Source organism: Actinia tenebrosa, unplaced genomic scaffold, assembly GCF_029948245.1.
Source record: "Actinia tenebrosa isolate PJP-AT-01 unplaced genomic scaffold, QUT_ActTen_1.0 PGA_scaffold3__52_contigs__length_22856419, whole genome shotgun sequence".
NCBI lineage: Eukaryota > Metazoa > Cnidaria > Anthozoa > Actiniaria > Actiniidae > Actinia > Actinia tenebrosa.
This window is the reverse complement of record NW_028292580.1, coordinates 874536-895265: the sequence shown is the minus strand read 5'-3', so window position 1 is coordinate 895265 and position 20730 is coordinate 874536. Positions and strand designations below refer to the sequence as shown.

Below are 20730 nucleotides of genomic sequence, written 5' to 3'. Positions count from 1 at the left end.
TCTACGGAGAGCTGTGATTGGATAGTTATGTAACAAGATATTCATTCCTATTTTTCTACGGAGAGCTGTGATTGGATAGTTATGTAACAAGATGTTGATTCCTATTTTTCTACGGAGAGCTGTGATTGGATAGTTATGTAACAAAATGTTGATTCCTATTTTTCTACGGAGAGCTGTGATTGGATATTTATCAAAAAATGTCAAAAAAAGTGTCGGCACTGTAAACAAGATTTTCTTTTACAGTTTATATAGTAAAAGCATTTAAAATAAAAGGATTTAGAAGATTATATTTATTCTGCCAGTTGTTATTCCTAGGGTTGACAAATGGGACTGTTTTTGGATGGATGGCTTACAACAACAACAACTTTATTCTCATTTCAACAATAATGTTACAATTATAATTGCTTAACCGCAGTTAGCATAAAAAACTATTCGAGGCGGAAGCAATTTGAGAAAAACAAAATTAGCATAGCTTAATGCAGAAAAGAATTGTAAAAAAATGAAACAAAAGAAAAAAAAATGCGAGACAAAGGGACAAACTTTCGAGAGGTATATATATCTTATGTAATTTTTTTTTTTTTTTTTTTTTTTTTTTTTCTAGTTGTGGTAAGTATGAATTTTAGACTAGACTTCACTGGCAAAAAGACAACAATTTTTGCAGAGGCATTCCTTGAAAAAATAAGATTAAAATGATGTTAATTTAAAGCTTAGAACTGTAATTAGTTGCAAGCTCTATGGTACACCATACATAATATATAATAATATATAATAATATGTAATCAGTGATACCACACACTTAATGTCTAGTCAAGAGGGAAATAGTTTTGTTTTCCCGAGAGTTTCAATGTTTCATGATGTTAAGCTGATTGTTATTATAGCAATTGAGAAATATCGAGAAGACAGTTTACATGTACGAAATAAGAACTTTATTTATCAAGCTAAATGCATGAAAACTGACCATGATTTTACAAATACATCCGGGGGGGGGGACTCTGGGTAACAATGGGCAGGGAAGCTTGTTGGAAATTTCCAAAATGAACCCTACAAGATACCGAGGTGCGTGGGTGTGGCAGCATAAGATTTCCCCCCCCCCCCCCCAAAAGATACGACGAGCATCCCCGCCCTTCAACACAACTCACATACGATCTTGTGTTTCTCTACCAAAAAGCGTGGAGAGTAGCAACAGCGTTTTTAGTCGCTTTTATTCGTATTTTCCGAATCCTTTTTCTCAATGAGTCTGTATTTTCTCTGTAGAAACACTGGGAGATCTCTATCGTTTCGCTTCGAGCTCCATTTGTACTTTCCCTGCTAGCAGAGTCTCTCTTCTCTTTCTCTCCCTTCTTTCAGGCGTTTCCTTTGATACACCGCCGTCCACGATTGTGGACGAACAAAACCAGTTTTAAAACCGGTTTTTAACCGGGTACATGTAGTGCGCATGAGCATATGTAAGACACCGTGTGGCGCCAAACATTGTTTGACGAGAGCGGCTGTCAAAATCATGACAGCGTTGCTAAGTTACGCCACGCATGCGCGACAGAAATAACGTCCTACATCGGCAGAGTCTATTTTTCTCTTTCAACCAAAACTTGTATCAAAAACCGAAGCTAAATGTCATACTCGTGACATTTATGAGATGTGAACTCAAATTTTGTATTTTGATCTGCACAGTAATATGGATGGGAATAAAAAAGTTTTGTTAGAGAGATGCAGAATCTGTGGCTGTAGCGTCACAAACGATAACAGGAAATGTCCAGTTGAAATTGAGACCGCATGGTCAATGAACGTGTCCTTGGATTCACCAAACATTCATCCGAGGCTTCTTTGTGTATTAAAAATGTCGCTTGATATCCCTAAAAGAAAAGCATGAGTTTGACATGAAAAAAAGATACAGCACAACAGTTGTTCCAATCGAGTGGAAGCCTCATGCTACTTTTGAAGATTGACAAGATCTTCGAAAAACCGGGACCTACTGTTTGGCTCTATATTAGACAAATACTGGACCTTTTTAAAGAAATTATTAGATTTCCACGAAAATTTGATTAAAAATTGCTCTTACATTCGTTTGCAGCACTTAAATAAACCTTAAGAACCGTAAAAGTACTCGAGATATCGTTCACTTGTACTCGTCCGGTCGTCGAAGCAAGTAAGCTTGGCACGTTCCACCAACGTCTGGTGGCCCCTGTCCCATTTTCTCCGCGGCAATACAACCTGTGATTACGAAACTTGGCAGGGATATAGTCACGTGCCCTGTTAGTCACCCCAACGATTTTGGGTGTATGACGTCACATATCACGTGACTTGCTAAGATAACATTATCGCCAGTTTTTGAAATAAACCTTTTTTGACGTTATTGCACTACCAAAGTCTTTGTATGCCAACGCTGATGGTAAATCAACCCCCCTGGCAGCGTGACGTCACAGATCACGTGACCTATAAGTAGCGTCTTATGGCTAAACCATGACGATAAACCGTCCATAAAACTACTTACAAAGACACAAGATAGAAATTGAACATTTCTCATGCCGTATCATCAGAAAAAATCTGTTAACATTTGGTCAGCTACGATTTCAAGCTCACGCCCCCTCATGTGAGCCCATACAAATTATGTCTCAAAAACACGGTTTTTGGATATTTTCTCAAAATAATGACTATCTAGGCAAAAAACAGAAGTGGATTCAGTTAATTCAACTATTCACGGACTGTATTATATGGTTTAGATTGAATTCTATTGAAAAAAACACCGTACTTTTTGAGTTGAATTTACGCTATTGGACGTGTTTTACAAAAGAAAATGTATGACGCAATCAGGGTCAAGCTAGAAAATCGTCTCTCCTTGATTTAAAACAGAACCTGTCAAAAAAACAAAAAAAAAGTGGATTTGAAAACCCCAGCCTTTCCTGAACATTTTGATATAATTCATAGGAATTTGTTAAAATTTAGAACCGTATTTTTGCTGATTCTATAAACTCATACTATCTGTTGGCCTATACATTCGCCTCTTATGGTTTCTTAGATTTCGTAGCCTCGAAAACACGCTTACAACTAGTTAGCGAAAGAACAGAAGATTTACGGGTCATTTAGGATGTTTTGTCACGCAGTTTACTTGTGCTATATAAATTTACTTTTAATAACAACTTTTTGCTTTGGAAAGAGAGGAAAAAGATCGAAAAGAGCAAATATTCCAAATGTATGGGCAATATTTTCCAATGATTCTGCTATATACTGCTATGGTAACCATGTAATTTCCCATCATGAAACGCGATTTTTTATCCTATGAAAAATCGTGATTTGGTAAACTTTATTTACGGATACTCGATCGTGAAACTGAAATATCAATTTTAGAATCCTACCCCCTTCCCCTTATTACTATTGTTATTATCATCATCATTATTATTATTATTATTATTATTATTATTATTATTATTATTACTATTATCTCGCAATCACCAGATTGTTCATTTTGTCTTTCATCCGAATCTCTTTGACATATAGTAAGTGGATGTCAACACTATCTCGATCGCTTCACCTGGCGCCATAATTCTGTCCTCAACTTTATCGCCTCATCACTCAAAACCATTGACAATTCTACTCTCTATGCTGACCTTGATAATTATCACAGTCCTTCAATTTATAACTGGCGATAACTGGCGCCCTGACTTGTTTTTAAAAACATCTAGTACACTCTATATATTGGAACTTACTGTAGGCTTTGAATCAAACCTTAAGAATAATGCTGATCGTAAGAAGAAAAAATATAAAAAACTTATTAGTGATTTAAATAGTGATTATGGTAAAGTTTGTTAATCTTTCAATTGTTCCCTCGGAGTATTTTCTAATGATCGTGCAACATTTATTGAAATGTTAGAAAACGTAGGTTTCGACAAAAACCAACGTAAATATGTAATAAGGAAAATTATGAACATTGCTATTCGAACAACCTATTATATATTTTGCTGTAGAAGCAAAATCTGGGATAACCCCGACTTGATGAAGTTTTAACTTTGGCGTTACAACTAAATGTGAAAAAAAAAGATTAATGTTTTTTTAGTATCTTTCATGTACTTAAATGTAAAAGATTCAAGTAGCTAATTGTAAATTGCCTATATATAGCGAGATTTACGATGGAATTTGGAAAACATAATAAAGTTCACATTATTATTATTATTACTATTCTTATTCTTCAGATTATTATTATTAATAATATTATTGTTGTTGTTGTTGTTATTATTATTATCATTATTATTATTATTATTATTATTTCGTGGGGTGACTGACAGGACACGTGACTACATCCCTGCCAAGTTTCGTAATCACAGGTTGTATTGCCGCGGAGAAAGTGGGACAGGAGCCACCAGAGGTGCGTGGGGCCAGCAGATGTGGGGCCACCAGCATTTGGCACGATGGGGTCACCACAGGTGTGTAAGAATACGGCATGGGAAATGTTCAATTTCTATCTTGTGTCTTTGTAAGTAGTTTTATGGACGGTTTATCGTCATGGTTTAGCCATAAAACGCTACTAAAATTTTCAAAAATATATATAGATATATATCCCAACTAGTACGAGCTAAAAAACTTCTAAAAAAACTCCACTAGATTGTTTGTTTTGTACCTAAAATTCTTTCTTGACATAAACCCTTTTATTTTGAAGTCAAACTTTTAGTCATCGAGCAAAAGCGGGGATAAAAATAAGCCTTCGTTTGTCATAGCTTTCGAAAGTGAATGAAAGCGAAAGTGCAAGGCATAAGGGAAAACACCGGATACCGTTTACATATTGTGTTATATACTTATATCACTTGATATAAAAATATTTTCTCGAGATAAAACGCAGCTTACAACCAATAAATCCTGCTTCTACAGCTTGTTCGTTTTTAGCGTATAATACAAAAACTTTTTATCAAAGTATGAAGTTCAACAGCTGGATACGTCACCCCAGCAACAGAGTTACATGAGTATAATACCAGATATGCATCACAGTTGAACCTTCATAAACTTTCCGTGAACACAAACTATGGTATTTCTTCATCTGAATATACTCTCTTGCAACCATATGGCAAACTATACCTTGCAGTATCAAAACCATATCCTCATACTATTCATTTTGAACTTGCAGTTACAAATTCACTAATCTATATCAAAATTAATCATTTAATAATTTATTTTTTTCTCATTTACCATAATGAAATTTTCTATATTTATTATATAAAGAACAACTATTCTTAGCTCCAGAGCTCTTATAAATATTTATAACGCTTTGCATTTGAGTCTTCCATCTTACCTATCCAGTGGTCAACTCGAAAGCTTACTCCTTTGACCGCTACACACTTTTTCAATCATAATAATTATTTGCATTCTCGCACAACAAGATATTCCCAATATAATTTAGTATGTCCTTCTTTTAAGCGTAAGATGGAGGGAGGGAGATCTTTTAGTGTAACTACTTGTCATCTATGGAACAGCTTGCCTCTAGCCTTACGTCAAAACGATTCTTTGACTGCATTTTAAAGCTCTTTAAGAAATTATTTCTTAGATAATCAAAAAACTTTAAATCGTTTTATAGTATAATCTAGTGCATTCTATTTATTATTATTATTATTTCTAATCATAATTTATTAACTATTAGTTATAATTTATTTTTTAGTGTAGGGGTTTTTATCTTGTAATTATAATTTTATAGTGTTTTATACACATATATTCATAGTTTATATATTAGAGGGCCACAGTTTTGTTAGCATATTGCTATTTAGTGCTACCCCCAGTAAATAAAGAGTTTATTATTATTATTATTATTATTTGACATCATTATTTAAAACTATCTTTAATTAGTTTTTTTTTATATATCTGTCATTAATCTTTTCTTATTCTGTAACTTCTTTTGTTAAAAGTGTAAACAAACTGAACGTGAACTTTTTACCTTGGCTGATTTCTCAGAATTTGTCACGAGCTGATCACGTGATTTCTCAGAGTTTGGTCCGCCATCCTGGATTTTATATCACGACATGATCACGCGATGTCTGGGGTTGTTTTCAGTTCTTGTGTTGATTTCCAGGAATTTGGTCACGATCTGATCACGTGGACAAGCATAGGAAAAATCGCCAGAACTGGCCATTTCCTACTACTACTACTATGATTATTACTAACTGAAATTCCATATTCCAATTCACAGCCAATCTACAGCATTTACACATACCTTTTCTTTCTTTCTTTCTTTCTTCCTTTTTCTTCGGTTTCATTATCATGTATAGTAACGCAACACTTATACATTGCGTGACAGATGTGACATGAAATCAATATAAATTTTGGGCAGCCGACCTGCTGAATAGCGGTGTACTCGTGGCGTTTTCGAGCAAACATCTGTAAAACAATATTAGAGTTTTACTGAAAATACCAAAATGAATACATCAGATAAGTCTAACAATACTTTTCTTTTCACATCGGAGTCTGTAGGCGAGGGACATCCAGGTAAATTCACATTATTTAAATGATTATCAAAATTGTGCCTCAAATCATTCTGAAATACAAAGCTGTAATATGATAATTTCAATGCATGGTTTAACATTTTGCAGATAAAATGTGTGACCAGATATCAGATGCCATTTTGGATGCACATTTGAAGGAAGATCCCGATGCTAAAGTCGCTTGTGGTATGAATTTTTTCGAAGTGTCTAGATACCAGGCATCCGTAGAGGAACCAATTTCAAAATACTAGATACCCGGAAGTCTTTGATTTTTGAAAAAAAATCGTCAAATAAACACATCTTTGCCCAGTTAAGAGTATTCTTACTTTATTTAGAATAGTCAATCGCTTCTGTTAACGTTAAGAGATCTGTAATTTTGCTTATGCTGTTTTCTCACATGGCATAGAATATGAAGGTCAATTCGAAGACACCAAATTAGAATAACTTCGATCAACATGCTAGCTCCCAGGAACCAAAACTATGTATCTTTTATCGTTAACAGGAGCGCTTGACTATTCTAAATAAAGTAAGAATACTTTCAATGTGCAAAGATGTCTTTATTTGACGATTTGTTTCAAAAATCAAAAACTCCCGGGTATCTAGTATTTTGAAATTGGTTCCCGGGTGCCGGGTATCTAGACACCGCGTTTTTTTGTTTGGTTCTAGACAAAGCTTGACTTTCATAAATGCGAGAATTGAATCCTAATTAAACTCAGAGCTTAAAATTTTCCCCAAGAACATTTAAGTCTTAACTTAATGATCGTACTTTTTTAAATTTTGAAAACGTTGAGGACTATGGTGTTGAATCCTTTTGGGGAGGAGTGCGGGCAAAGAGTGGGGATTTGAACGCATTTGTTGTCCCTCCCTCGGGCATTTGACGGCCATTTGATGGCTTTTTTAGGGCCCGTGGATCGGGCCATTTGATTACGCTGCGAACAGACTGGGGACTAGCGGGAATATTGGTTACCTACCTCATTTGCATATCCACATGTGCGTCGCTTCGGTTTTCTGGATAACAACACATTAGTCTTGTTTCGTCTATTTTTACGGCGTTAAGGCGTTTTCCAAATATCATGCTCACAACTATTTTCGCTCACAGCTGCTTGTTGATTATTCACGCTTGACTTCCGTGTTATTCCTTGTCTTGTGCTGTTAGTTGAGAGCGTACTTATTTTTATTTGACTGCCTTAAAACCCTTCAATGCATATGAAATTAAAGGAAAATATTTGTAAAAGATACATCTTTACGACTTCATTCGACGATTTTTTGAATGCCGCTTGCACCGATATTTTCTATCGCTTTTGACAACAAATGGGGTCATTTAGCTTCATATCAAAAAATCCATAACGTTAGAAAGAAAGCCACAATTTGATTAATACTCAATAAGGACAGTGTCTATATCCGTACCTATATCGTGGCTACTAAACATATTGAATCCACTAAATTAAAGTCCCGATTTTGAGGGTATAAAGTTGACACATTGGTAATAATAGTAAAAGTCCATGAAAATATTCATCGCGTAATATTTGAAAAACGCTCTCATACATTTTTTTCATATTGCAATATGTTGGGTGCCTTGATGAATACTATCGACTGGTGCAAGTCGATTTGAAAGTTTAGGTCTAGTTTTCGAGAAAATAAGCGGTAAACGATTTCTATGATGTCATCATTACGTTATAATGAAAAAATAATTCATCATTTTGGAAACCTTTAATCCGTTTTTTTTTAAACTTTTAATCCGAAGCTGTAGCCGTTTCAATGCGGCAATGCTTGAGATATGAGATTGTCGTATTTATCATTAAGTTGGAAGAAGAATCCGAAAACAGCCTGGTTTGTCATATATTGGATCCATCGATTACTCATTCGGACTCGGTCCATCCAGATCTCGGAAAAGATAGGATTTTAGCCAATCAGAAGCCAATTATTTAATTGATAAAGACAACAGTTTGTTTGCACAAAACATAACTCCGACTATCGCCTTACTCGGGTCACAATACCATCAAGAGTCGCCAAGTATCATATCTTCTTTGGTACTCAAAAAGCTTCACGAGCTCACCATGGGTTACCTTTTTTTGTTAAAGTCACCGACGGTGGGGGCATTTGTGTTCATTTGATCAGTGTTTCTTACCCTACCCTGGGGATTTTGACCAAACTTTCTAGCCCTTGATCAAATCCCCACCCCTTGCCCGCCCTCCCCCTACGGGGTATACTTTGACAGGTGCAAAAATCGAAAAGGTGTGATAAGCTTAGTCTTCCTGATTCTATAGCTGGCTTTTCTTGAAACTTCAACAATGAATATTCGATAACAGCTCAATTCGTTTAAAGTCAAAACAAAATAATTTCAATCTTCTGAGAATTGGAAACCTATTGTTGTCTGCTCCATTTTGAGCTGCATTCCAACCTGCTGCCACAAGCAGTGGTCCATAGTGAATAGTATAGATTACTTTATATGGTAAGCTTGGTTCTCAAATGTATAGGGACGCATGCTAAGAGACGCGACTCTATGCGACTCTACTGTCAGTCTCACTATGCGACTCTTTGTCAGTCTCGCTATGAAAAGAAGCGACGCGAGAGAACGGAAAATTTTTACTTTTATTGCGGGTAGCGAGTAGCGCAGTAACAAGTAACGAGCAAACCGAGTAACCAGAAAACGAGTAACATGATTTTTTTATACATTGAAAAATCTGAAATAAATAATAATGTATAGTGAATAATAATAATTCGTATTCTCTGTTGTGTTTTATAAGTGTTGATTCGTTTAAAATACAGTGCCAATTTAGTTGGGCTCCCTGTTGTAGCAGTCTAGCATTTTTACGCAGATGCCGTCTGCTATTTGTGTCTCGCAACCTTTTACCTTAATTCAAAAAGACTGGAAGCAAGATAAAACGGACGGCTTCCACAAGTGCAAGTTAATATATTTTTGTAGTTGTTTAGAAGGATCGATTACTTTCTTTTGAGTTCTAGTAATTGTAGTGCGATGATGGAGAATGAGTGTTGGCGATTGATTTCTCGACGACCAATCGGAAACTTATACTTACGGTGGCCCATAAGGGACATTCAAATTTTTCTACTTTTTTTGATTTCTTTGTTGGTTTTATTTCAGAAAGTTTCTGAATCATTTTTTTGATTTCACAACTCAAAATTTTCAGTTGTCACAACACGAAATTTCAAGTTATCAAGGCAAAAATTTCGAGATGCCAACACAAAATTTCAATTTTTTCAATCAATTAAAACTTTGCAAGAACTTGTTCAATTATTTTATCCCAACTTTCCGGCATATATTTATGGTAACGCGTTCTCTATTTCTTTTCTCAGAAAGTGCTGCTAAGACGGGGATGATTGTAATATTAGGTGAAATCACATCCAAAGCTCAAATCGATCATCAGAAGATAGTCCGCAACACTATCAAGCAAATAGGATACGATGATTCTAGAAAAGGTATGCATGGTGGCCTCAGAGGGACTCCGGGATAAAAGTATCGGGTGTGCTCGTCGGACATTTTAAAAAATACCCCTAAGAGATACCAAAAGTCTTTTTAAAAGGTTCAAGGATGTTTTTTTTTACCCCTAAGAGATATGACGAGCATACCCGATACTTTCTTGTGTCCTGCAGGTGCCAGTGTAGTGTAGTTTTGTCACATTGCATGCATTATATTCCTTGGGTAATAATATAATCATAGCTTGGCTAATTATAATATACAACTGCATGATTTATTATTTCAGGATTTGACTACAAAACATGCGCAGTCCTTCAAGCAATTGAGCAACAAAGTCCTGACATTGCCCAGGGAGTTCACGTGGGACGAAGCGACGAAGATGTCGGAGCAGGAGACCAGGGATTAATGTTTGGTTATGCCACAGACGAAACTGATGAACTAATGCCTTTAACTTGTGTATTAGCACATGGACTTAACAAGAAACTTGCCGAGTGTAGGCGTGATGGTTCACTTCCCTGGGTGCGCCCTGACTCTAAAACTCAAGTCACTGTTGAGTACAAGTTTGAGAATGGCAGGGCTGTTCCTATTCGGGTCCATACCATTGTCATATCAGTTCAACATGACGCTGACATTGAACTAGACGCCATGAGAAGTCTGTTAATGCAACATATAGTCAAGGTAAATAGTTCCCCTCTAGAGATGCCACTGTTAATTCCTTGTTTTATTTAATTTGTAGTACTGTTTATAATACCTTCGCAATTATTTGCCAAAGGCAAAGTAATTACCAGTGAATATTTACCGAGCCGAGAGTCTTTAAAGGGTGAGGTGAATGTTATTCATGATAATCACTGAGCCTGAGGGGAATAATTGTTTTAGTATAAGTTTATAGACTGGAATATCAGAAAAGAGTCGAAATTCAGGATATAGATACCAATTTCATTAATAGAAAAATACCATAAAGACACCCCCCACCCCCCCCCCCCAGTCTCCACCCCTAATTGTTACCATAGGAAATAATTGCCCCTCCTTTCAAATCCCCATACCCACATATAAATCATGTAATTGAAGGCCACCTTAATGTTTGTGCAGTAGATATAACTGTTTCTTATCATCATCTTTATTTTGAATCCCAGACTGTCGTTCCTGCCAAATACCTGGATGACAAGACCATTTACCATCTGCAGCCTTCAGGGTTGTTTGTGATTGGTGGACCTCAGGGTGATGCTGGTCTGACAGGGAGAAAGATCATTGTAGATACGTATGGTGGTTGGGGAGCTCATGGTGGTGGAGCCTTCTCAGGAAAAGACCCAAGCAAGGTATAATGATAGTAACCTTTTATGATTTGGTATATTTACGGAACCTAGATCAACCCAGATATTGTTTCAGGGTTCAATCTGTGAGTTAGCTATGCCCTGACTTAGATCAGCCCAGAGGTTGTTTCAGGGTTCAATCTGTGAGTTAGCCATGCCCTGACTTTGATCAGCCCAGAGGTTGTTTTAGGGTTCGATATGTGAATTAGCCGTGTCATCCTGAATTTGATTAGCCTAGAGGTTACTTCAAGGTTTGATCTGTGAGGTAGTCTTACCCTTACTTATATAGATCTGCTAAGAGGTCGTTTTAGAGTTTGATAAAACAGGTGTTTGGTTTGTACTGAATGAATTAATCAAAATATCACTTTTTTAAAATGTTTTTAGGTTGATCGTTCAGCAGGATATGCCGCACGTTGGATAGCCAAGTCTTTAGTAGCGGCTAAGCTTTGCCATCGTGTGCTTGTACAGGTCTCTTATGCCATTGGTGTAGCTGAACCATTGTCAATCTCCGTATTTACCTATGGCGGTACTGGTTGTCGAACAGAAAAGGAATTATTAGAGATCATTAAACGTAACTTTGATCTGAGACCTGGTGTGATCATAAAGTAAGTGTCTATGTTTTATTTTTCATATTCTTTCAATCTTTCAAAAGTGAAAAAATTATTGTGAAGTAAAAATTAATTTTGTAACCTTACTCCACAATACCTAATACTTCACTCTACATTACTCCACTTTGCACAATCTTACTCCAGACAACCTGCAGCTTACTGAATAACTGTATGTTACTCAACTCCACACAACCTTAGTAAACTCTACCTCACTCCCACTTTTCCTCACTCCGCTGTTCCTCACTTCACTCCACCTTACTCCACACAACCCTACTCCACACAGCCTTACTCCCCACAACACCTTACTCTTCACAACCTTACTCCACTACTCAACTTCATTCGGTTGTACTTTACATCAATAAGCACAATTTTATACTCAAACATGTTTCATTGGATATTTTGCAGAGATCTTGATCTTAAGAAGCCCATCTACCAGGGCAGCTGTGTTTATGGCCACTTTAAGCCAGGATTCCCATGGGAGGTCCCTAAACCACTCAATTACGAATAAAAACCAGAATGGCATGATCCTAATGTCAAGAAGTATGACTTGTTCGAAACATAGGGCTTAGAGATTATCAGTACTAGGCCTTCGTAGTATATTTTTGTCACTCCCCCCCACCCCCTCCCCCTTCAAGTCTGTCCTCTACCCTTACTCATTCACAGGGACTTTTTTAACAAACTCTTAATATAACTCTGCACCCAGAGCAACAAATTGGACCTCCTTCTTCTAGAAGTGGGGTGAGAGAGGACAAAAATGAATTAGAATGGCTTTTGTGAAAATAAGTTTTAACAAGTTTTATTTTGTAGAAAATATTATAGAAAATATTATAGAAATATTATAGGATATTTGTGAAAATTTGATGACAATTTTGTTTTATAGAAAATATTATAGAAAATAGAGTAACAAAAGTGGAAATTATAGCCATTTTGTTATTAATTGCAATTAGGGATTATTGGAATGGTTTTGCTAAAATAGGTCTCAGACTAAATGTTAAACATTTCCATCTCCATAATTACAATCTCTTGCTTTTCATTCAATAAAATCTGTTTGATTTGATAATATTGGTAAGTCGTTTATTGGTCAGTTTCATACCTAGGTTATACCAGGTCATCAGTGCACGTGTAAAAATCAATGGAATCAAATTTCTTGTCCTGGTTATAGTCTTGATTTGGACCTGTCAGGCCAGAAATCCTTTTGAGTTTGAAGACGTGGACTTTGGCACCAAATATAAAATTTCCAAAAATATATAGTGATATATATCCCAACTAATATTATTAAACTCATGAATGATTAATGAGGAAAACACAATAGAAATCATTGTCCGTGAAGGAGGTTGTTATCTGATACAAAATCGTCCTGATTTGCATAACCCAGGCATAACTAGTCAGATAAAATTATGGAGTCAACTCGGCTTCAATGATTGCTACCCAGAGTTCCTTTCGGTCCAGTCGCGTAGGCTTGAGTTGGTCGACGACAACATTTTTTGAATTGACTGTATCTGATACAACACGGCCACTCATATTGTATATATTACATAAAGAGCGTTTACGCCCTTTGCACATGAATATTAACAGTGATTTTTGCGGAGGGGGTAAAGTAGAGAACCATATCTTTTTTCTTTCTTTCTTCCTTCCTTCCTTCCTTCTTCGTTTCGTTATCATGTATAGTAACGCAACACTTATACATTGCGTGACAGATGTGACATGAAATCAACATGCATCATGGGTAGACCTGCTGGGTAGTGTAACCCTCGTGTATTTTTGGTGTTTTCGAGCAAATATCTCTAAAACAATCTTAGATTTTTACTAAAAATACCAAAATGAATACATCAGATACGTCTAACGATACTTTCCTTTTCACATCGGAGTCTGTAGGCGAGGGACATCCAGGTAAATTCAAATTATTTAAATGATTATCAAAATTGTACCTGTAATATGATAATTTCAGTGCATGGTTTAAAATTTTGCAGATAAAATGTGTGACCAGATATAACAGATGCCATTTTGGATGCGCATTTCAAGGAAGATCCTGATGTTAAAAAAGCCGCTTGTGGTATTAATTTATTTATCTTTAATCTAGACAAAGCTTGACTTACATAAATGCGAGAATTGAACCCTCGACGTTCAGAGCTTGAAATGTTCTCCAAGAACATTTAAGTCTTAACTTACTGATCGAACTTTTTTTTAATGTTTGAAAACGTGGAACACTATGGTGTTGAAACCTTTCGAAAAGGTGTGATAAGCTTAATCTTCCTAATTACAGCGGGCTTTTCTTGAGACGTGTTAACGATGAATATCCATGTGTGCCAAAATAATTAGAGTCTAAAGTCAATACAATTCTCGGTTTTCACCCACTTGACTCGGTGCATGACAACCACCTTTACGGCGCTAGCCGCCACGTGGTATAAATTGTGTGGTATTTTATTGCGGTCACCAAGAAGTTCGGACATTGCTCTCGGATTTCCGTGCAAATGTACTGACTTTCTTAAATGAACTATTTGCTTGGTTTGTTTAGTTAGTTCTCTAAATACAAGTAAAATATCATTTTTCTAACTTGCTTAAAGCTTTTCTTATTGCTGTTAAGAGAGCTAATTAAATAAATCTATCTAAATTTTCTCTTTAAACTCAGTATTTGTGTGGGAATTCAAGAATTATGTCCGAATTTTTTGGTGACCGTAACACAATCCAGCAAAGTGTTTACGATATGACGGTTCTCGCCGGAAACCTATTGTTGTCTGATCCATTTTGAGCTTGCATTCCAACGTGCTTCATGGGGTGGTCCATAGTGAATAGCTATAGACGTCCCTCCCGGGCATACCCCGGGCATTTGACCATAGTCAAGTTCCGTAGAGTGTGTAATTTGACGCTGGAGAATTTGACCAATGTTTTTTCAAATAGTCAAATGCCTGGGGGGTTGCCCGGGGATTGCCCAGGGGAGGGGGGGATGGGAACCTTTGGAATTGACTCATACATAATGATGCATAACAGAATGATGCATTTGTTGTATTCGCAAAGAGAAAAAAATAAGCCATTGAAAATGTTTCAAGAAGGCTTCATATGTCTTCATCTTCTCAATGGCTTACCATATTTTTTCTCTCCACTAATGAATACATAATTCAAGTTATAAATGCATTGAAGCTGCTTGAACCATGACCATATGTCATTCCCTAAAGCATCATTTCTTTGTTAATAATGGTCGTGCATCATGAGAAGATGCATGAATGTGGCTGAAACTCAAACTAAGAATCTTATTCTCTTGATCTAAAACCGGAAAACATTGAGGCCAAGCTGAAAAAGTTTTCACACAGCCTTTTCTCAGGTTGAAAAATCAATTAAATCGTTGCTAGAACTTGTTCAATTATTTTATCCCGACTTTCCGGCATATATTTATGGTAACTCGTTCTCTATTTCTTTTCTTAGAAAGTGTTGCTAAGATAGGGATGATTGCAATATTAGGTGAAATCACATCCAAAGCTTATATTGATTATCTGAAGATAGTCCGCAACACTATCAAGCAAATAGGATACGATGATTCTAGAAAAGGTATGCATGGCGGCCTCAGAGGGACTCCGGGATAAAAGTATCGGGTGTGCTCATCGGACATTTTAAAAGGTAAAATTCAATGCTGTGTTTCTCATACATTTTAAACTTAATTTCCTTAAAACTTTCGTCAATTATAAAGTATCTTTTCTAGTTTAGAAAAATACCAATTATTGTTAGTTTGTTATTTTGTACATGAAATATTCGTGCCTTCAAGTAACCGATGTATCGACTGTTTTAGTAACAAGATAAAATGGTCAAAATGTTTTTTGGTCGTTCGCCAAAAGTATTGCATTTCTAATATAGAGGCTTGCTGGGAAGTTTTCTGAAACATTGAAGTTACCAAATCGTGCAAAATCTCTGCGGGTACAATCATCTTTAGTCCTTGGATAGTCAAATTATAAGGCCTAAAATTCAAAATGTCCTAAATTCAACCATATCAAAGCTTCGAAAATTAGCACCAAAAAGATGCCAATAAGCTAAACAAGCATTAGAGGTTGAAGGGTAATACCTAAATAACAAAATTCTAGCAAAAAATATAATGTTCTAGTCTGTGAACACGGTAAAAGATTTTTTTATTCAAAGTAAACAATGAGTTATTTGCAATTTTCGTCATTTTCAACCTACCTTTATCGTTTCATTGTGACTTTTGTGGCGCTCAACTTTCCAAATTTTCACAAGGAAATGTTTCTTGGAGACTCAATAAGCATTTAGAGAACTAACCTTGGTCGTAAAGAGCTAAAATCCAAGCAATAACAAGGGCGGATCCAGGGTTTTTTTGAAGGGGGGGTCTCAGGGGTAAATTTTGTGGGCAAAGGAATCCCAGTCGCATTTTTACCACAGGAAGCCCATTTGACCTCAGGAATGACAGGGGGGATCGCGACCCCCCCGACCCTCCCCCTGGATCCGCCCTTGCTGGCTGTGACGTCACCCCAGTCTTTATATACAAATTTTGACTGTTTTTAAAAAGAACCGTTGTTATAGATATTAGATTATGTTCAAGTTTGGATAGCTTTAAGAAAAAGCTAAAAACATTTTTATATAAAGAGGCTTATGGTTAGTTTTTAAGATTAGTTATTCATTTTATATATATTTATAATTACTAGATTATTATATTTTTATAGAATGTAGTCATTAAGATAGTTTAGTAGTTAGATTTTTGATTATTTGATATTTCAGTAATTATTTATATTTGTTATATTGTTTGTAAAGCGCTTTGAACATCATAGGTAAAAGCGCTATAGAAATAAAGTTATTATTATTTATTATTATAGTCCAGGTTTCCACAATGTTTATTGTAAATCTGATGTCTCATAAAGGCTAGTGTTTAGTTATAAAAAAATAAAAACAAATATACTCAAAAGCCTGGGGTGACGTCACAGTCAGTAATGTAATGGAAGTATAAACCTTCACAACCGCTTAGGCCTAGGGCAAACGTCGAACTTTCCATGCACCGAACTTAATTACATCAAAGAATGCCGCCTCATTATCACCTGATATCCATTGTCTTTAATGAGTTCGGTGCATGGAAAGTTCGACGTTTGCCCTAGGCCTTAGACTGACAGTATTGTATCGGGGTAAGGCGCTCTTAAAAACACCTTTACTTTGTTGTCTGCGAGTTGAATTTGCTGAAAATTGTATTTTGCAATAGGGGTGATTTACAGCTTTTTGACTCATAGCATGTTGATATAGTCCTACATTATTCCTGGAGATAGAAAGCTCTTGAACGTGTTATGTACTTATTTACGGCGAGGTTGTACTGTGAGTAGGTAGGTAGGTAAAACTTTATTTAAACACGCTTGCCCCGTCAACTAAAGCTGATTTCCACAAGGGGCGTGTGGATAAATATTACAATGAAAAGCTAATACTATTTTATATTCTAATCAATAATAATAATAAATAAATAAATAGTAATAAAGATAAAATAAATATAACTGTTAATAAAGCTACAATAATACATAGTAGATTAAGTAATAATTTATAGATACTAAGAGATAGATAGAGTGTGAGTGGCAATTTCAGATTTGAATTTGGCCAGTGATTTGCAATTTCTTAAATTTTCTGGTAGGGAGTTCCAGACTTTTGCCCCATCATAAGAAAAACTTCTTTTACCAAACTCTGTCTTAGGGAGAGGTAACTGCAATGAGGTACTAGAGTCCCCTTAAGTCGTAATTTGTAACGCCTTGTTTTAATCTAAAGAGATCTACAAGACAGTTAGGGGCCATTCCGTTAAGTGTTGCGATTGTTATTAGGTTGTTCTTTGTTTTATGGTCCAAATTACAGGTGTTCATTCATAGCTTGTTAAACAGATATTCCTGTCCGTTATTTTTTAGTGCTTTCGAACGTATTTATCAATTTCAATAATATAGATGCAAAAATTTCTCACTTCTGATTGGTTGAGAGCACTGCTGTTTTCCTGAAACACCAGTGCAAAAATGTGAAACACTTTTTAGTGATTGGTTGAAAAGACAAAAGAAATTCAAACTAGCCAATCAGATCACAGCAGTTATCATAGCAACAGAACAGCCTTCCCTCTCTGGAAGTTCTCAGAAAATTCAAGATGGCGGAATTTTATCTTAAAAATGGATTCAAAAATGTTAAAAAAGTCAAGCTTCATCAGTTGAAAACCAGCAAAAAAGGTGAGAATGGCAAAAGGAGGACTCGCTGCTTGTTATTTGAGAAATGAGAAGGAAAGAAAACATCAGTTGGGCCATTTTACAGCTGTTCAAGGTCACTTGACGCGAAAATTGAAGCGAGAGACGTTGAAACTTGATGTTGAAACTTCAAGAGTTTTCGCCTACTTTATCCGTAAAGAGGTAAATAATACTTCTGTACAAAGAAAGCAGCTTATTCAACTTTCCTTTGAGTGTTTAGGAATTGAAAAAAGAAGATATTTGATGATTTATGTAAGTTTTGCAGAATTTCTTCGCAATATGCTTATTTGTTTTGTCAAAAAATGTCAAATATTTGAAGTCTTGAAGATGAAAAAAGTGATTTCTAAAAAAACATGTTTTTACTTTTTAAAGATCGATAGTAATCTTTGTTATTCATATTTCTTTCATGTTTGTAAATAAAATATTGTTTTGTAAACCGATTTTTGACAAAAACAAACGAGTTCTTCGCTTCGTGCATTTTTTCCAACACGTCTTTTTTCTATCTAATTTTGGTTCGAAATGTTTGCATCTTTATTATTAACAAGAAATCGCATGGTATTCTCGTGAAGGAATAGAAAACGCGCGCGCGTGCTGTGTGCTGTCATAAAGCACGCGGGGGTTGGCAGAACACGAGAGAAGTGTTAGGAGAACACTGGACACTTCTCGAGTGTTCCGCCAATCCCCAAGTGCTTTATGACTGCACACAGCACAGCAAGCAAGTTTTTTATTTCTTTTATAAAATACAAATTACAATAATAGATAGGGATGACGTAACGGAAAGTGCGCGCGCGTGCAATGTGCTCTCATAAAGCACGCGCTCCAAACCAATCAGAACGCGACATTCATAACAGTTATTTTATAATGCACTTTGGAATAAATTTGCACTCACGGGTTTTCAAATAGCTCAAATAGCAATCGCCATATCGGGCTCGTGCAAATTTGACATTTTTGAAAACCCGCTCGTGCAAATTTATTCCAAAGTGCACTCTACAAAGAAACAAAGAAACGAATTTATAGTTTCCCTTAACTTCTTTTATTAAATTGCGTTCACTACAAAATAAATAATTTTTGACAATGCTTAAAAATACTAGAATGTCAAGGCGGTTCTTCATATCGATTTCTTCCTTCCCTTCACTATTCCCTGCCCTTGCTTTAATTCTTGTTTTACTTAAATTAAATTTATTATAAGCACATATTCTTCTCTAGATGGATCAAACAGATATACCAAAGCTGTTTAAATCAATGATCAAATCCTGGTGCGGTAGGATTATTGCATCCGTCCGACGCAACTATTTTGTAAAATAGTCTTTTTCTACGCATCCACTGGTTGGTCATTAAACACAAGGCGAGGCTGAAAAACAAAGGTCACTTGTTAAAGCCAAACTATAAAATATATACGTCCAAATCGTCATACATATTTAACCTGTCGAAATGTCCATTTCAAAAAACTTTCCTTCGATAGTTTTTTAATATTTCTATAGATTTATGTTAACAAAACTCCAATTTTTTTGAAGTTTTTTTTACTGAATGCAAATTTTATTCAAAAACGTTCTCGTATTTCTCGTTCAGGGGCTCGCAAATTTCTTCAACTTACTTAAGCAGTTACAAAATGATGCTTTTGACAATTTTAAGTGCTCAATTGGTCTTTTTAAGTCCTTTGTACGGCTTTTTAAGTCTTTCTTACGACTTTTAACGGTAAAAGCGTTCTTCAGACAATTTTTATGAGCAGTGGCTCTTTTTTCTTGCAAGTAGCGGCGAGCTCAACACTCAGATGGATTCCTTGATATAATTGGCTAGAAAACGACATATCTCTCTTGTGCTTGGTTCAAATCAGATGATGTGCAAAATCGTGCAATTTAGAGCTCAAAATGGTACAATTTAGGCTGAAATCACTGCTGCAGGGAACCAATCAGATTGCAGGATTTACTTGTGATTTCAAAATGGATGTTATAAACACGATAATCACATTTTTTTTAAATTACGTGTTTAAGTTATAAAGACTTGTACTACCAATTTGTTATATAGTTACCAAATTTTCCGATATGACGAACATTGTCATTGGTTGAAAGATGACCACGTGACACTAGCTAAATGTAAATGTATCTCGGTGGGAAAATAAGTTGCACGTGACAAGAATGATGAAAATAAACAAGTGCACGTGATCAGAACGTGAAAAACGCTGTTGGCGTGATAATTTGAACCAAACACAAACAACAAAGCGGGAGCAGGCATTTAGCTGGAATTTTCGATGTCAATGGAACTCAAAGGAAAAAAGTAAAAGTAAGCGTAATGTACTCACCAGCCCATCAAAAGTAACCTGACAGCTTTCGTCTTCATCATCACTATCCTCTTGCAACATACTGAACCTAATCTCATTGGTCATCAGAGAAGGTAACTGGCCAATCCCACGACACTGACTTGATGGCAACAACGAAGTTTCATCAAAATCAGTCTCGTCTTTTTGTTGTCGTGCAAAGTTGATAAAAACCTATAAAAATTCCAGCTCACTTCAAGTTCTATAGCAATATTTGCTGCAGTTTGAACAAATTGGTAATATTTACTTACATTGTCCAAAGTCGTCTGACTAACTGAATAATCTTCAATATGCAGTTGGTCCTGGGAGGACTCTATGCTACCAAATATCTTGGCCAGGCTCATAACACCCGATGGAATCTGGTATTGCATCATGTTATGATGACGTTCCTGCGATAAAGGTAATCTATTTTA

The 20730-nt window shown here is 35.9% G+C and overlaps 2 protein-coding genes and 1 long non-coding RNA gene across 4 annotated transcripts in view; 2 read left to right on the top strand and 1 right to left on the bottom strand.

Moving 5' to 3' along the window:
- Nucleotides 1-6294: 6294 nt before the first annotated feature.
- Nucleotides 6295-12869, top strand: LOC116307150 (S-adenosylmethionine synthase-like). Its single transcript, XM_089035432.1, has 7 exons — nt 6295-6459; nt 6564-6641; nt 9771-9893; nt 10178-10569; nt 11025-11207; nt 11586-11806; nt 12215-12869. The coding sequence occupies exons 1-7, from the start codon at nt 6390-6392 to the stop codon at nt 12315-12317; spliced, it is 1170 nt and encodes a 389-aa protein (XP_088891558.1). The 5' UTR covers nt 6295-6389; the 3' UTR covers nt 12318-12869.
- Nucleotides 12870-13544: 675 nt separating this feature from the next.
- Nucleotides 13545-16590, top strand: LOC116307154 (uncharacterized). The gene is made up of 3 exons (XR_004198371.2): nt 13545-13699; nt 13780-13862; nt 15230-16590. It is a non-coding gene; the product is annotated as an uncharacterized LOC116307154 (long non-coding RNA).
- Nucleotides 16591-19013: 2423 nt separating this feature from the next.
- Nucleotides 19014-20730, bottom strand: part of LOC116307153 (ATP-binding cassette sub-family A member 2) — a 55697-nt gene continuing 53980 nt past the window's right edge. For both annotated transcript variants that reach the window (XM_089034801.1, XM_089034802.1), the window contains exons 39-41: nt 20569-20706; nt 20303-20491; nt 19014-19354 (exon numbers count right to left, since the gene is read on the bottom strand). In XM_089034801.1, coding sequence (XP_088890927.1) covers nt 19316-19354; nt 20303-20491; nt 20569-20706 — 366 coding nt within the window. In that variant the 3' untranslated portion in view covers nt 19014-19315. The remainder of the gene's footprint in view (nt 19355-20302; nt 20492-20568; nt 20707-20730) is intronic.

What these genes read in the sequence shown, in the direction of transcription:
- LOC116307150 (XM_089035432.1), top strand. Translation starts at nt 6,390, where the DNA reads ATGAATACATCAGATAAGTCTAACAATACTTTTCTTTTCACATCGGAG. An exon ending in ATACGATGATTCTAGAAAAG is followed by an intron (nt 9,894 to 10,177) that starts GTATGCATGGTG and finishes TTATTATTTCAG; the next exon opens with GATTTGACTACAAAACATGC. An exon ending in AGACCTGGTGTGATCATAAA is followed by an intron (nt 11,807 to 12,214) that starts GTAAGTGTCTAT and finishes GATATTTTGCAG; the next exon opens with AGATCTTGATCTTAAGAAGC.